Raw genomic sequence first — 17228 nt, forward strand, 5'->3', positions numbered from 1 at the left:
GGCATAGATCAGAAGGAAAACTTAAATAATTTAGTGAAGTAAATAACAAGGTTAAAGTTTGTCTCAAAAAATATTTCTACGTTTAGAAATCTCTTTTTCATGGTCGCTTGCCGGGATTATCCAGGGGGTTTGCCAACTTGCCTAATTTTTTCAGGGGGAGAGGAGCTATGTTTTCAAAGAAGTTTTGTTGCTAGATTATTCTTGCTTATCCTGGTTATTATTTAAATTGATAAACTGAACTCAGGGACGACGAGGTAAGGTATGAAATTAGAAACCAGAGGAAAGGAAACCTCCTCACAAAAGAGATTGGTACCATTGGAGAACGGCTGGGGGAGCCAAAAGAAACCCACCTTGTTCGGGCCTTTACGTAATTGAATATAGACTGTTTCAATAGCTCATAAATCGCATCTAGAAATAAGATTATTCTTAATTATCCCGATTTTCCACGTCACATACTTTTGTATGTGATGGGAACAAGTGCGGATACAAGGGGGGGTGGGAACGATCGCCCCTCTTAAACGGATTTTTTAAGAATCCTTCCTGATTTATAATACTGAGTACTATATATGTTAAATAAGGACTGAAAAATCGATCGTTTTATGAAATAAAGCAATGAAACAGATCAGCGCAATAAAATTGCTCAAAGACGGTATGTGTTATAAACGCAAGACTGGAACTATAATAGGCCTATATAAGGAACTATAATAGGAACTATAATAGGCCTTTGGCCTATATAAGCATGCAGACGTTGACATTACTTATCACTGCTCCCTGGAGACAGAGACACAGATAAAGTCTAGGTAATACATACATCAAAATGGAATAATTTTACTTTCGTTACTGAACTTGAAATAATTCAAGACTCCTTCACCAACGCTGCAAATGTTGCCACCTTGTTATCAGCCACACAACCTTATATGAAGTACCCTGACGATCATGCCAATACATCTGCCAACAATCGAATGTCTGCTTCATCTGGCGGCACTAAAATAACTTACAGTTGTGATGAAGATACCGACTTGTCATCTATTATAAGGGTTAAGCTTGTATCTTTCTTTGTGACGAATGGTTTTGCAGCCTACTCTAAAGAAATTTAAGAAGCATGTGCGGCCTCACACTAATCGGGAGTAGAAAATTTCATTTCTCAATTTCTTCAGCCAAGTCTATGTCAATTTCAGTGAGTATATTTCACATCTCCCTTGACATGAGACCTGGTTATACTTATTTTTTCTCACAAGTGGAACCCGTTGCAGGGCACCATTATGCCAACTATCCTTTCTGGCGTACCTCAACAAGGTCCTTTGCGTGGTAATATTCTTTGGAAGATGCATTTCCTGCTGCTAGGGCCAGGTACACAAGCACCTTTTATCACCCCCTTTATCCATATATTCGTTTTTTCTTGACATCATATTCTGAACAGGATTCAGTTCTCTTCTAGTCCCATAGAAAAAACATTTTGGACAAAAAATAAAACTGGCTCAAGAGTTTGTTGTCTACTACATCAAAACGCACTATTTATCTTCTGCCAATCTTTTGTCGCGTCTGCTTTTCACCTTGATTGGGATAAGATTTGCACACTCAGCAAAACTTGTCTTTTTTCCCAGCCATCTGACTAAGCTTTTCTTATTCCTTGCCCTTTTTCTTTGCTTTTGAGTGCCTTTGACAACAGTACCGTTAACAACATTATAAATAATCCACTCATCCTCAGACATTGTCATTTGAACAATGGGTGCGTTCTCGGACATTGTATTTTGAGAGAGGATTTTTCTATATTTTTTTGTCCCATTTCTATGGGAGCCTTTCCCGTTTGTGTCCAGACGCCTAGACTATCCATTCATCTAATATTGCAAAGTTAGAACACCATGATGGTATCAAAGAGCAATCGAAAATATTACAACTTACCAAGTGCAACAGGCAACGAGTGCGTAAGCTTCCCTTTGACAGGTGTCGACTCTGATTGACCAACGGATATCGACGTTTAGTGGCAATCTCAACCTCAACAAAGTTTCCCAATGACTTGTGCAAGCGGCAAAGTGAGCCAGTTGATCTTCCGTTGCATTACGTTATGTCGATAGTGAACCCGACCTTAATTCGATTATTTCAAATAAAATTGTAGAGAGGGGATGATCTACTTTCTCCTTTTGGTACTGCCGCCTCTCCCAAATTATGGCTGTATATCCGTGATTGGTTGGGGGGGGGGGCTAAATATTCTGCTCTCACGTCTTGATACCCTTCTTCCTAGCCCCATGTAATCTAAACGAATAACATTAGTGACTTTGGTTAATTCCAAAAATGGTCACTCTTTTGTGAACCTCCACTGTGCCACATGCTTAGACCTTTAAATCTTCTACTATTATGCTGCTCTGTCAAATCTTACAATAATTTAATACTACTCTAGTTATTTTTATATAATATTAAAGCAAATTGCAGAAAACTGCAGAAAGGTTTTAAACTATTTCAGATGTTAAGCCAAGTCCAGCAAAATGGCTAAATTCTTACCAATTTGAGCAATGTTATGGTGGTTTAGTGCGAGCATTGCATTTTTTTTTATTGATTCTTTTCTTTTTGTGTTTTAGTGTCGCTTGATTGTGTCGCAGATGTCTGACACTGAGTGTGATTTAATCCCAGGGATTGTATATCCAGTTATTGCTGCTACTGCCCTTGCTTTACTTCCAGCTTGTAGTTCGCTGCCTGCTCAACTATGGATCCTTTACAGCCTAACTTTAGTAACCACTTTAGCACACATTCATTATGGTGTTTGTGTGGTAAGTAGAAACTCCAACTATTAAACTCCCTAAAAAGAGACGGTTTAATTGTGATGAAATGTGTAAAGTAACTTAGGTGCTTATATAAGATTCAAGCTATCTTTAAAATATCAATGTAAATAACTTGTTTCATTCAAACCTAGTAGGCCTAAATATGCGGACTGTCATGTCTTACTAATGACAGTGAAAAATCGGGAGGAAAAGTGGTATCTCTTAGGGAAACATCGATAATTTCTATAGAGAAGTATAAATCAAATTTAGAGACTCATTTTAGATAAATACTATAGGGAAACAGGATAATTTTTTCTAAAATATACTAATGACCAAGCAATCCCAGAAGAAGGACAATTGGAAATTTATCAGGCATGTACGTAGAATTTTGTTTACGGGGTTCAGGTGGGGTAGTGGGTATAATGGTCCAAACTGTGCTTAAAAGTTGAGCTGCGAAAACAATCCTGGCTTCTGTAGGGGAAGAGGTGAGCCAGGAAATCCCCGCCTCCGTAGGTTCTTGCGTGATTGATAATATGATAAACAAAATAATTAAATTCTTTTGTATCTACTAACATCTTTATAGAAAATTGTTCTCATCCTAATGATGAATTAAATAAAAAAAAAACAGTTTTTTTTTACTGAAAGTAAGGAGCGACATTAAAACTTAAAACGAACAGAAACTATTCCGTATATGAAACGGGCTGTCTCCTCCTCAGCGCCTTACTCTTTACTCAAAAGTTTTTATTGTCTTAAAAAGTAAAGTTGTGACAATGAGTCAAACTTTAGCGTAAAGAGCGAGGCTTTCAGGAGGGACAGCCTCTTTCATATGCGGAATAATTTCTGTTCATTTTAAGTTCTAATATCGCTCCTTACTTTCAGTTAAAAAACCTTGTTTTTTTAAAAATTTTATTTCTGAACGTTTTCAACTAATGCAGGTTCGAATTTGGCTACCGTACATGAAAAATTAAAACAGAAATCAGCATATTAATTTTGGCAGATTTATTTCGTATATGAAGGGTTTCCCCCTCCTCAATACCTTGCTCTTTATGCTACAGCTGTTCATATTTTTAAAATGCTTCCTTTTCTAATTAAACGGCCCCCGTGTTTCAGTAGCCGGTCTGAAAAAAACTGGACAAACGGTCAAACTTTAGCGTAAAGAGCAAGGTATTGAGGAGGGTACAACCCTTCATATAGTGAATAATTTCTGTTCGTTTTTCAAACAATGCTGGTAAATCTGGCTCGACCTCTATGAAATATACCCCTCCCCCTCACGGAAAAATGTTCCGTGGAAATTTCATCCAACATGAAGTGCACCCCTCTCCCTGTAAAATTGCTTGCGGACGATTCAGCCTGCAAAATTCTCCTTAGCATTCTTTCATTTGAATAAGGCTTTAATATCTAATCCGTGTCTCGATCACTCCAGAAATACCCCCTTCCGAGGAGATTATTTCCCCTCTCCGCCCCCTTCCGAGGAGATTATTTCCCGGAAACTAAAACACGCGGACAATAGTCTCCGGATAGGTCTCCCGGAATATCTCCACCTGAAAAATTTGGCAAAGAGAATGTAAGACAATTAAAAAGAATTTCTTACAGTAATTCTGTCAAATCCCCCAATGTAACATTTCCTATGGAAAGTTTATATCCCAGAAATTTCCCTCACCGAGGAAGATTCTCCTTACAGAAATCCACCCCAGGCGCAACCTCCCCCCCCCTGCGAAAAATGTCTGTATATTCCCAGTAACAAATACTATACGTAAACAGTGGGCAAGTTTCATAACTTGCAGGCAACTCCCCACGGACTGTGGGGGGGGGTCATTTTACACCTAAAGACATAGTTATTTGATCTTTCAACTATAATGAACAAAATGGGTATCTCACAATTTTGATCAGATGACTTTGGGGAAAAAATGGGTGTGGGAGGGGGCCCAGTTGCCCTCCATTTTTTCGGTCGCCTATAAAGGACACTAGAACTTTTAATGTCCATTTGAATGCACCCTCTCCCGACCTTCTAGGACCATTATTTTAATACTTTCACCCCCGGGGAAAAAACAAATAAACAAGTATCCACTGATCTGTCTTCTGGCAAAAATAGCAAAATTCTACATTTTTGCAGATAGGAGCTTGAAACTTCTACAGTCGGGTGTTCTGGTACGCTGAATATGATGGCGTGATTTTCATTAAGGTTCCTTGAATTTAAGGGGGTGTTCCCCCCCTATTTAAAAAACCAGGCGAATGTTTTCAGGTTCATGACTTTTGATGTTAACACTAAACTTCGTGAATCTTATATATTTGGAACCAGCATAATAAGCTGATTCTTTTGATGTATCTATTGATGTTGAAATTCCGTTTTTTGGACTGTCGGTTACTATTGAGCCTAGTCGCTCCTTACTTACAGTTCGTTACCACGAACGTTTTCACTACCTTTCCCTACTTCAATAATAGAGCAAAGAAAATTGATACAAAGAAAAATTGAACTAACGCGGCTGTAATGAAATAGATTTGAGCTAATCTGATTATTTAAAGAACGAAGAACTAGAAAAGTGATGAAATTACGGAGTCGAGAGGCATATAAAAAGTATCAATAAGTTTTAAAACCGAAAAATTCGTTATAACCCACTAAGGTATACATGTACTAAGGCTATAAAACTACCAAAGTTAATGTCATTGAATGCAAAATCTGTAAGAAAGAAATATGGAAGAAAGTAGAACTTTCAAGATTTGAATTGTATACAAAGAGCATTTTAGTTGTACAAAAACAAACAAATAAATGGAAGCAATAGTAGTCTGCAATGAGAGAGCCTTAATTAAACAAATTCACAGTTAATCAATTTTATGAAGAAAAAATTGGCTTCGTAGAAGGAAGAGTCAAAACGAATCCCCAAAAGGTAATAACCAAATTATCAAAATACCTCATGGCCAATGGTTATCTGTTTGAGATAACCATTGGTTAATGCCAATCAAATCAAAATCCTAATCAAATAGGTTAATGCCAGGGCTCTCGTGACTTTTTGAATCTTTAGGAAGTAAATTGGTCTTGTATTTCTAATTAGCCTTGGCCAAAAGAAGCTATTAGAATGTTTTAAAAATCCTAGGCCAAAAAACTATTAAACTATTACTAGCAAAAAAAAGTATTATATGGATCCATAAAAGTTGCGTCTCTGATAATAAAATTACATCTATAAGTGCCAGGGCCAATTGGATTCCAATGCAGAAAACAAATGAAATATATTTTGATTGTATTGATTCGTAACACCTGAACAACGGCTCGACCTTTTCCTTATGTCAGCTTAAAACCTGCTGAGTGTGTAGGTTTCTTCAGGTTCGTTGTTTATGATTGGTTTAGACCAAGTAAACTAGACCAGGGGAGACCCCCTTGGTTCAGAATGAAGACAAAAAAGTTGTTATATCAATTCATGACGCAAGAATATCGGGAAAAATCACATTTTTCCGATTTGCTTCAAACTTACAGGAGGTTGAGAAAGAGATAAGGAGACCTCAGTTAAAACTGAAAACATTGAGAAAAAAATGTTAATGTAATTGTTCAGTAAGATCTAAAAAAGGTCCATTTTTTATGTGGTTGGCTTGCGACTTCCCGGGCCGTGTAGAATGTGTAAAACAGACTTGAGAGGACACACTATTCTAAAAAGAATTATGTTGTATGAGTTTGTGACGGAGCTATACGGTGGTGTAATCGAGCCTGTCCCATTGGAATTGCTGAAGAAGTCCTTGGGTGAGGATGTTCGCTCTCATGAGATCAGATAAATTTCAGATGTTAGCATGCTTTGTCTTCTATATTTTAATACTGTGCATAGGCATCGTTAGGCTTCGTAATAAGAATTTGCTCAAATTGTTTTTTTTTTTTTTTGATGCATAGACTCCACGAAGAACTTTTACCTTTTTGAACCCGGAAAATAGTAGCCATAACTTAGCGGCTATTGTAAGTTTGTTTGAATTTTTTCGATTTGTCTGTGAAATCTGTGCGATTGTTGTGACAGGTATTTCGTTCTGCGCGTGTCAAATTGACGTCAGGTTTAATATTTTATTATATTAAATTTCACCCAAAGTGAAGAAGTGGCTTTGGAGGGCAGTGCTTCTGAATTTACGAGCAACCCAAAAAAAGCGTTCCAATTCACTTCAAATCATCGGTGGCGATACTTCATAAAGGCCGCACTACAAAGCCTGTTCTCAGTATGTGACAAATCCCTCAATTATTTAAGGTGATTATGTAGAGAAGCAGCTTTGCTTGTGCATTATCTTTGGTAAAAAGGTAATTTTTTTTTATGTTCGCTCGTCTTTTCTTTATTGGTTATCAGTTGTTAAATTTTTTTTATTAAAATGACGGCTGATTAAACGTTTTCACAAAGCACTTAAGTTTTTAATAGTTCTTAAGCAGAAAGGCCAAAAATATTCTACAAATGCTCTTAAAATTGACCTAAAGGAGAATTATTTCCATGCGAAATGAATAAAAAATTAAAGCAAGATCATAAAATAAGCGAAACTAAAAGTAACATTAATTACCATTAATGGACAAATGAAACCTTCTGAATTTACGAGCAACCCGAAAAAAGCGTTCCAATTCACTTCAAATCATCGGTGGCGATACTTCATAAAAGACGCACTACAAAGCCTGTTCTCAGTATGTGACAAATCCCTCAATTATTTAAGGTGATTATGTAGAGAAGCAGCTTTGCTTTTGCATTATCTTTGGTAAAAAGGTAATTTTTTTTATGTTCGCTCGTCCTTTCTTTATTGGTTATCAGTTGTTTAATTTTTTTTTATTAAAATGACTGCTGATTAAACGTTTTCACAAAGCACTTAAGTTTTTAATAGTTCTTAAGCAGAAAGGCCAAAAATATTCTACAAATGCTCTTAAAATTGACCTAAAGGAGAATTATTTCCATGCGAAATGAATAAAAAATTAAAGCAAGATCATAAAATAAGCGAAACTAAAAGTAACATTAATTACCATTAATGGACAAATGAAACCTTAAGCACACTAAAATTAACAAGAATATTCACTTCCAATTTCGGAATAACGGATATTAATTTGGTTAAATAAATAAAACCTAAAACAAGCAGAAATTCAAACAACTAGTCATTTTAAGCTCAAAGCGAACAAACCTTCTAATGCCATGAGTGTCGTTAAATCGTGAAATGATTTTGTGGGAAGATTTTGATTAACAGAACGAACACCAGTCCTGAAACTCTATTATTTTAGTTGTTTTTGCAGAAAAAGTGAGGTCAGGCGCTGAAGCTATAACGATTTCGCTCCTTCATACCCAAGCTTTCAGGTCTCTGGCATAATTTTCTTCTCTAATGTAAGGTAAATTTATTGCCTAAAAAATGAGAATTTTTTCGGCCATAGATTTTAGGTGAAAGAAAGTAAAGTAATTCAAATTTTAATTACACAGTTTCAACCTCATATTTCAAAAATCAGCTGTTTAAGCTTCAATTGGCTTTCTTTTCAATGTTTTTATCAAATTTTAACTGATGTTTAAAACTTTAAAATCCAAGTAAAGATTTTTCTAAACTGATATTTGAAATTTTCAGATTTTATCAGGTATTTAACTGAGGAAGATGCGACATCGACACTCTAATGAACAGTAACAATTGTTCACCATTTATAACTTATTAGCCTGTGACAACATATGTTCATTAAAACTGAAAGCTTGATACATCAGGTTTTATTCTTGACAAAACAAGCTTGATAAGTTCATTTAATATGGACTTGGTGGAGTTCGGTTCTGTTGACATTATTTTATATTAGGTGAACGAAGTCTTTCTTGACATTTTTATCGCATTAGTCTTTTTTGTCATTTTTATGGTTCTATTCATTTTTTAGGGAATGTATTGTCAAAGTTGCAAAAAAAGAGCATGCTTGTTTTGTCACAGGAATGCCATATCTCTTTTTGTACATATTATTTCGGATCTGGACATCTTGTTCATCTTATGCAAAATTGTGGCTACAAAATCGACGAGGGTGTTCTTTATTTTGATTTACTCTATGATTTTTCCATGATTTTTGATTAACTCTATGATTTTTCTATGGTTTTTGGATTTGCTCTATGATTTTTTATAGGTCCGCCAGATGTGCCGTAACTTTGGAATTAACTGTTTTCGGATTAAATCACAAACAAAATGACTACCGGCTGGCATCGTCAACTATTGAAGTGCTTCTCTTAATTTTAATCTTGTTTTATTTATTTTTATCCTGCGTTCAGACACTTAGGGGATCCTGATGAAAATAATGAAAACTTGAAATTGCGGAGAAATACATTAATTTAAAAAATCTTTTAGCTGAAATTGATTTCCAAATTTTTATTGGAAGAAGATATAAACTTTGAATTAAACTGACGAAAAATCTGAATTTGACGAGTTTGACTCTTATTCTTTGCGCAAACTATCTTGGGCTTTTTAGGGTAAAAAAGATACAAGTAAATTATGTTTTCTACGTGACAGTATATATTATGCGTTAAAAACAGTATTAAAAAGTATAAAACTGCAGCAAACTTTTACAGTATCAATATGCATGGTATTTAAATCCAAAACGATACCGATGTCATCACTAGAAGTGACCATTTATTTATTTATTTATTTTTTAAGGGAAACGGCCCTTTAAGAATTTAAGAATAAGGTACCGTGATGAGGAATTATAATGTAAAAGAAAGCTTCTAAGGCTGGACGAATCCCTATAATGCAATATTTTGAATATAAACATTCAAAATCTGGCTATTGCTAAGAGGATGCTTCATTAGAATAAATCAAAATGTTCGATTTTTCTCAATAAAACGATTGAGCTGTTTGTATATTTCACTTCCAACATAATCACTCTATGTTAGAAGCATTTAATGTCACATCTGTTTCCCTAAGTGTCTTAATTTGGTTTTAGGGATGGGTGCGTGTTTTATTTTATTAGTCTACAGATCTAGTCACTTCGTGAGTAAGTTTTGGTGGCATGACGTGGCTAATTATAGTACAACTGAGCACTACGAGGCTTAGCCATAATTGAAAATATTGTCTTTGAAAATTTTCATTTTATTCTACCAAAAACGGGGCTCCACTTATATTTTACTAACCTAGTTGGATTTTATTTTAATTTTAATCCTGTATTATGCATTACTACTCTGGATGCCAGGATATTTTATTTCTAGTAAGAACAGTGCCCCCCTGTCCCCACCAAAAAGACAAATCTTCAATAGTTGTCTGGATCATAAGGTGTCTGAACTTGTTCTGAGATAGTATTAGTGCTGTACTTTCTAAAGTGATGCATAATACGATTTAAATAGTTTCTTTCATGAACCAGTGGAAGTTCTTTTTTTTTGCTTGAGTTGTTTTTTTAAGGCCAAGAACTCTAAGGAATCTCACTTTAAAGTCAATGAAATACATTCATTTAGCAATTGGTTAAATGTGGTGTGTCTGTGGTTAATGTAGATAAGCCAGTAGTCCTTGCCATTTTTATGTTTTATGTTTGGTTAGAACCCTATGGTAGGCATTGCGTTTTTTAAAAAGTTTGATAGCGGAATTTCAACCCAGTAAATTATACCCAAAGGGGGGGGGGTTCAAGCTTCAAAAGTGTTTTTAGTGGGTAGAATTGCGAAAGAATGTTTGTATTAACAAAAGAATTAGTATTTGTTTTTAATCTTGCAACATTTCGGAGTTATTGTATATTTTGGTTTTGAAGGAGGAGAGGCTGAAGCTCTTTCCTGCGGGCATTCGTACTTGTAAATGCTTTTTAGATAGATGTATACCCTTTGCTCACCTATCTTCGGCATCTTTGTGAATCATGGTTCTGTAAAAAAAAAAATGTTAAAGATCAGACTTAAAAACAAATTCTTGATTTGTTCTATCTTCGTGAACTATTTAGAGCATTTTTTGAGTTACAGATTTTAAAAAGACAGCAAAGCACTTGCCTCTATATAAGATTTCAGGCTTATATTTGAAAAACAAAATTGGAAAATGAAGTGGATTTTGTTTGAAAGGATTGTTAGAAACTGTTTGACTTTTACCTTAAGACATAAAAGGTATTCAACCCTTAGATGTTTATTATATATTAAGGAATTAAAAGAAAAAAAACGCTTCAGATAAAACTTACTTCCTTTCCTCTAAGTAACATTTTTGGGTAGTTTCTATTTCAAATTTGAAAGTTAACACCAGCACCCCGTGAGAAGGACTGTTTATGTGTCATATCGCTAAAATTATCTTGTTGAGCCACCGAAAATTTATAAAAAAACGTTTCCAACAAGTATTTTATTAAATATTTTTTAATATTCAACCGCCTTAAAAGGTCGAAAGTATAGTAAAGCACTGTAGATTAAGTCAGGACTGGAGAATGCGAGTAAGGAGTAAAAGCGTAAGAGTGGAGAAAATAAGGATTGTACAGATCCTCACCTGTGTTGATGACTGTGTAAGATTGAAACTTCTGAATTGGTGCAATTAATGCTTGACTAATTGACACTCGACATTTTCTATGGCTTAGTCGACCACTCTGTGTATAATGTCTTCTTGAATATATGGTCGGATGACTCATGTTTTATGTTTAATGGTGTTTAAGTTTATGTACTATTGCTCAGGACTTAATGTTGTCTAGTTAACAATAACCTTACTGTTAAACTGGTTTACCTTATAGTTATTGTGTTCTTGGTAATGTACGAGTTTCGCATGCCTACCTTATAGTATACAGTGTAGAAGAAGGCTGATATTTTTCACATTATAATTGGAAATTGCTCTTGGTTCGGGTATAGTAATGAAAATTTACTTTAGAAGGAGGAGGAGGGGGACATACGCTTAAGCAAGAATAGGTGAAGAACGCAACGATTGAAACTACTGTTATGCAAGAAAATTTTTTATCTGTTTACTTTAATTTATCTGATCAGAGACACAAGACACTACAATCATGAAGCCAATAGACTATGTCCCCGAGCTTATGAATATGTGTGAATTTTTTAATAAAGAAATGTTAATAGAGAGTACAAGGAGAAGCCTTGTCTTAGAGAGTTTATATACTTATAAAATCCTCAGAAATTATAGGATACACCTGAATAATTCGACTTCATTTCAGATCCATCACATAAAATGACGCCTGCTAAGTTTGAGATATTGTGTCATAGTGTTTTTCTCCTAATAATCTTTGCTACCCTTTCCCCTATTTCCCATGAAGTAAATGTTCCTTTCCTTTAAATATTCACTCGAAAACTTACTGCAGCACAATGCTCAATTTTAGAAGCTTTTCGGATTTGCCCTTTGGGTTTGGACCAATTTTCAATTTAATACCAGGAAGAGCAATATCTAAGAGCAAGTTTTCCGTGACTCTTCGCTATCTATTGGAGAATCACGGAAAGACTTAGTATATTTTTGAATTTTGAGTGGTTTTGCAAGGACCTATACCTATTTTAAGGGATATTTAATTTTTGCAAGGTTGAAGATGTTATACGTTTGAAAAGTATAACTTTAAATGTGTTGATACTAGCTAAGTGATTGTACGGAGAGGGGCTGGGGGTGTTGCAGCCTTTTCAGTGTAGCTAGGTAAACCATTTTTTTTAACTTCAGATCATTAGGATACATTTAAAAGAAAAAATATGTCCCCAGTTTTGTATTTTCGGTTTGTTTATGTACTTTTTTCTGCCCTTCTTTTCTTACAGCTTCATGCTAATAAGTTCACAAACGGGTTGGCAAACCATACTTTGTTTGGTACTTGTTAGTACTATCTACTTAATTTTACCTATTTCTTTTTGAGATATTTGCAGTTGCCAATAGCTGATTGCATTTTTTTTTTATGTATTACCAGTTGCTCGAAGATACTTTTTAGAAGTAATTTATCTTGCAGCTGTCGTTGCTTGGGAGAAAAAGAAAACGCAATAGCGTGAATGAAAATTTTCAAACATAATATGTGCCATTTTTTAATAGATTTTTTGACATGCTTGTTTGTGACTCTAAATACTATTTGGAAAATAAATATTACAGTTTTGGTAGCCTGCTACATACATACATTCGGTTCACATTGTTGAGTCTTTTTTCTGGCAAGAAATGGCTTACGCACAAATGGCAGACCAAAAACGCAGAACTGATTGTAAATTCGTTTCAACTTGTTAAATTCGTTTGTCAACTTGGAAAAATAAAAAACCCATGATTGTATAGAAAGCCGAACGTTCGTTAACGGATGTACTTTTGCATAGATCATTTGAAATATTTCAGCACAGCCATAGTGGCGTTAGGTCATGTCAACTTGTAGCAAAATAAGTGAAATCTGATAGCATTCGTAAAACATCTGTTTTGTATGAAAAAGCAGCTGTTTGAATCCGTGCTTAGTGAAGAATGCTTAATGTATTCATGTAAGTCAGAATAAAATAGCTAATGCTTTGCGTGAAGCAGCAGTACAATTGATAAAATTAAGTTTCTGTCATTCTGCAATATTAATTAGATGAGACCCTAATCATTGAAGTAAACTAAGTTTTTAATGAAGTTGAATTTTGCCACTGCAGGAGGATTTTCAATCTCCTGACATAGATTTATTTATCTGTCTGGAGAAATCCTTGTCCAAAATAAAGAAATAAAATTATGTTCATGCAATTATAAAAATGTACTAGTGATACTCCCGTAGATAGGCATCGAGAGTAAGGGTTTATCGAGGATTTAAGTTCGGGGTGAGGGGTCAGGGGAAAAAGACGTTAAAAAACTCGTCATCAATATGTTTACATGCATTTTGCTAAGTATTTACGAGTCGGACAAAAATTTTGGTGGAAGGGGCTCCAACCATGTAACCCCGCCCCCTCCCTCTGGATACGGCCTTATTTGAAAGGGATTATTTTCTATCGACGAATTTTCCAAAAAGAATTTTAAACATACATGTCAGCCAGAATCAATATAGTGAAGTCGGTTGGTTATTTTACTTGAAAGGATTTGTCATATTCCGTCAGTATTTTACTTTAGAGCCTTTTTGTATGTAAGTAAATAAATCAAAAATATTGGTATCTTTCGTCATACCAAGCAAAAAACGCTTTTCTCAGTGACTTTTGTCTTCGAGCCTGCTCTATGCTCTTACCAAGATAACTCGGTGAACTATAATAAATTATGATACAAGCTGTCGCAAGAATGGAGGAAATAGCAAAAGTGTGCAAATAAATCCATAATGTAGAATTTTGAGAAACTGAATAGCTATCAAATCTCTAAAATAGACGGAAATGCGTAAAGTAAATAAATATGAATAAAATGCATTTATAACTATATAATTTGTATGCTAACAAGGATTTCCAATCATCTCAGTAGCATCTATGTTCTACTTTCTGTTGTTGTTTTTTTTTTTTTCAAAGTGATTTGCCATCCAAACAACTTAGAAGACTGTACTGTGTTTCCTTGGAAACCATAAAAAAAATTGGATAAATGTTTTTTTTTTTTACAGTTAGCAACAAAAATAAACTACTTGATAATTTTGGAAATCTTCTGAAATCATTTTTCTACAGCAAAAAAAAAAAGAAAAGAAAAGGCTTAACAGAAATAGTATCAACAGAAAAAGACAAAAGGAAAATCTTGACTAATATTCATTAAAAAAGGACTCTAAACTTCAAGAAAACCGAAACAGATATTCTCAGATAAGTAAGGCAACTTCGAGGGCTTTTATATAGCATCAGGTGATGGAAGAGTATTCCTTACTTGTTTCGAATATCCATTTTGTTTTACCAGGGGGTTTGGAGCCTTTTTTTCTTTTCGTAGTCTGTTTATTTCGAGCCATTGGAAATGCTATTTAGACATTGTTGCTAATTTAGATATAAAGCTTTCGTTTCTTTTCTTTTTTGTAGTTTATTATTTTAAATTTCATTATTTATTTAACATTTGCCTCAGAGATGGGTCAAATAGTGGTAGGCATTAAAATAAACATCTGTACTTTATAATTGAGAAAATGCGTCGTTGAGCCTTCAATGCCGTTTTTGGTCTAAATATTGATTGTCTTAAGTATTTTTACAACTTTTTTTTAATGAGAACAATACAACCTACTATGACTTACAATGTTCAATGACCATGTTAGGTTGTAGTTAAGTATAGTAACCAGCGGTTAATGCAAAACGCCCTTGCCTCAATTACATATGTCATTCGGCTTTCAAATGTTCCATCACTATGGTATGAACCTACACTTTTCTTAGATGACTGTTAAAGTGAGCCAAGCCTACACAAATGACTTTTGATACAGGTCTGTACGTAAGAATTTGTCTCTGGGGGGGGGGGGGGTGCCAAATCTCTAAAAATTGCTGTGAAAGAAAATAGGTATTTTCTACAAAAGTTGCAAAAACGTATAGAAAAAGCAGTAAAAACTACCAGATTTGGCGGAGAAGAGCTGTTGTGTCCGGATTCTTCTGCCTTCCCTCTTCCGCATAAGTGCATGTTTTGAGATAAGAGCAGTCTTCATAAGTGACCCCTGTATTAGTTCTATAGAGGTCATCTGTATAAGTTAAATCACCTACTGTCAGTTGTGATTTAAAAGACTAATTAGCATAACTTAAGCTGAACTTTAATTTTTCAGTGGCTATTTTAGTAAAATTTTGGCATATTGGGTCCAGATTGTCTTTGTGACAAGAAAATGGTAGTACTAATCTTTCCTACGACCTTCTATTAGTTATAGTTGAATAAGATTATTAACTATTTTATTTGGTGATGTTAGTTCATATTTACCTTGACGCTTATGACTTGTGAGCTGTAGAAGTACGTTTTGGATTTTTAAAGTATAAAATTTGAAGTATTTATTCTCAGGGCCTATAATTTTGTATTCGACTTTGCCTGTTTCATTATTAGCTTTATTTGTGCGTATATTGGGAAAAGGAGAGAAAAATAGAAGTAAGTCAAGTTCTCGAATGTTTTTATCATTTAGATTTTTAGTTTTATGCTATTGCTTTCAACTATTCTTGGAAACAAATGAATGGTTTTTGTTTCTCACAAAAAGGGATCCTCATTTTTGAAATCTGTATTGTTTATGCATATCTCTTGTCAAAAGTTTCTGAGTGTTTAGTTTTGAGCAAAGTTGAATACAAAACAATTATTGTTTTCCTCTTGTTTTACTGTGTTTGATGGAATGGCTTTTTCTTTGAAACTGTTTTTAACGAAAATTGAATAAAACCTTTTGACCACCCATGCACGTTACTTTACATGTTTGTATTAGTCTTATGTGCGACATCCACAACTCTTATATACCTACTTAGTCACAGATAATATTCAATTAACGAATATAGGATATCTCTGATCTTTCAATATGAGCATCAGTTAGGTACAAAGTACATCAAATTGTTTCGTAAAAAGAAAATGCCTATTGAACATTCATGAGAACCGACGAAAAAAACAGTGGTCCTAATACAATTTTCGTTCCATAATCTCGTATTCTGTTTGGTGCTTTCTTTGGGTGGGACCATACCTAGGAAATTATTTCCAAGCGGGTGGATGTCCTGGTTTGAATTCGGGAATTTTCTGAAACTTTTCAATTTTGTGCAAAAAAGCTATTTTACTTAGAACCATGGTAGGGGCAAGAGAGTTCCTTGACAGCTGAGTTGGAAATATATGTCTTTATGCGTCTAATTCCACCTTTAAAAGAAACAGAGAAGTGTACAGCTCTGGTTTCTTCGCTCATAAATTAAACTTAAAAAAGTTTTTTCAGCTGGAAGTAACGAGCAACATAAAACGAAAAGAAATTATTACGTATTCAAGGGGGGTTGCCCCCTCCTAAATATATCGCTTTTTCCGCTGAAGCGTTTTTTAGAACTTTTTGAAAAACTTATTATTTAATTAAATGGCCCTTGTGTTTCAGGAATCGTTCTTAAAGAATTGGGACAAAAAGTCAAACTTTAGCGTAAAGAGCAATGAATTGAGGAGGGCAACCCCCCTCATATAGGTAATAATTTATTTTCTTTTTTAATTTTTATGTTGCTGTTTAATTTCAGTTAAAAAAACTTGTTTCTTTAAATTTAATTTCTGATCATTTTTAATCAATACCGGGAAATCCGGCTCTCCTTCCGTGAAAAATTCTCTCACCCACGGAAAATCCCTCCACAGAAAGTTCACGTAAAATATCCCCTCACCACCAGGGAAATTCTTTCTGGCAATTTCATTGTAGCTGGAAATTACCCCCGGAAAAGCTCTGACGGACTATTTTGGGTGAAAAACTTACCTTAGCACACTTTCATTAGAAAAAGACTTCAATTTCTGATCATTTTTTAAGATCATGCCGGAAATTCCCTCCTCCATGGAAAAGTTTTCTTGCAAATTTACTCAATTTTCCCAGTATAATATTCCCCCTGGAAAGTTCTCCCCCGGAAACCACCTCTCCACGTAAAAAGTATCCCCTTGGAGAATTCCCCCAGCACAAAATTCACCCCTTCCTTGCCGCAAAATGTCTGTATGCTTCTCAATAACAAATACACATAAACAATGGGCTAATTTCATGACTTACAGACCTTTACCAGGGAGCTATGGGGAGTCAAGTTATCCCCAAAGGCA

The 17228-nt window shown here is 34.7% G+C and overlaps 1 protein-coding gene across 1 annotated transcript in view; it reads left to right on the forward strand.

The window, feature by feature from the left end:
* LOC136031141 (ethanolaminephosphotransferase 1-like) overlaps positions 1 to 15872 on the forward strand; it is a 67817-nt gene extending 51945 nt beyond the window's left edge. The window contains exons 7-8 of the mRNA XM_065710461.1: positions 2577 to 2765; positions 8836 to 15872. Of these exons, the coding sequence (XP_065566533.1) occupies positions 2577 to 2765; positions 8836 to 8898 (252 nt within the window). The 3' untranslated portion in view covers positions 8899 to 15872. The remainder of the gene's footprint in view (positions 1 to 2576; positions 2766 to 8835) is intronic.
* Positions 15873 to 17228: the final 1356 nt, after the last annotated feature.

Source organism: Artemia franciscana, chromosome 9 (assembly GCF_032884065.1).
Source record: "Artemia franciscana chromosome 9, ASM3288406v1, whole genome shotgun sequence".
Classification (NCBI taxonomy): domain Eukaryota; kingdom Metazoa; phylum Arthropoda; class Branchiopoda; order Anostraca; family Artemiidae; genus Artemia; species Artemia franciscana.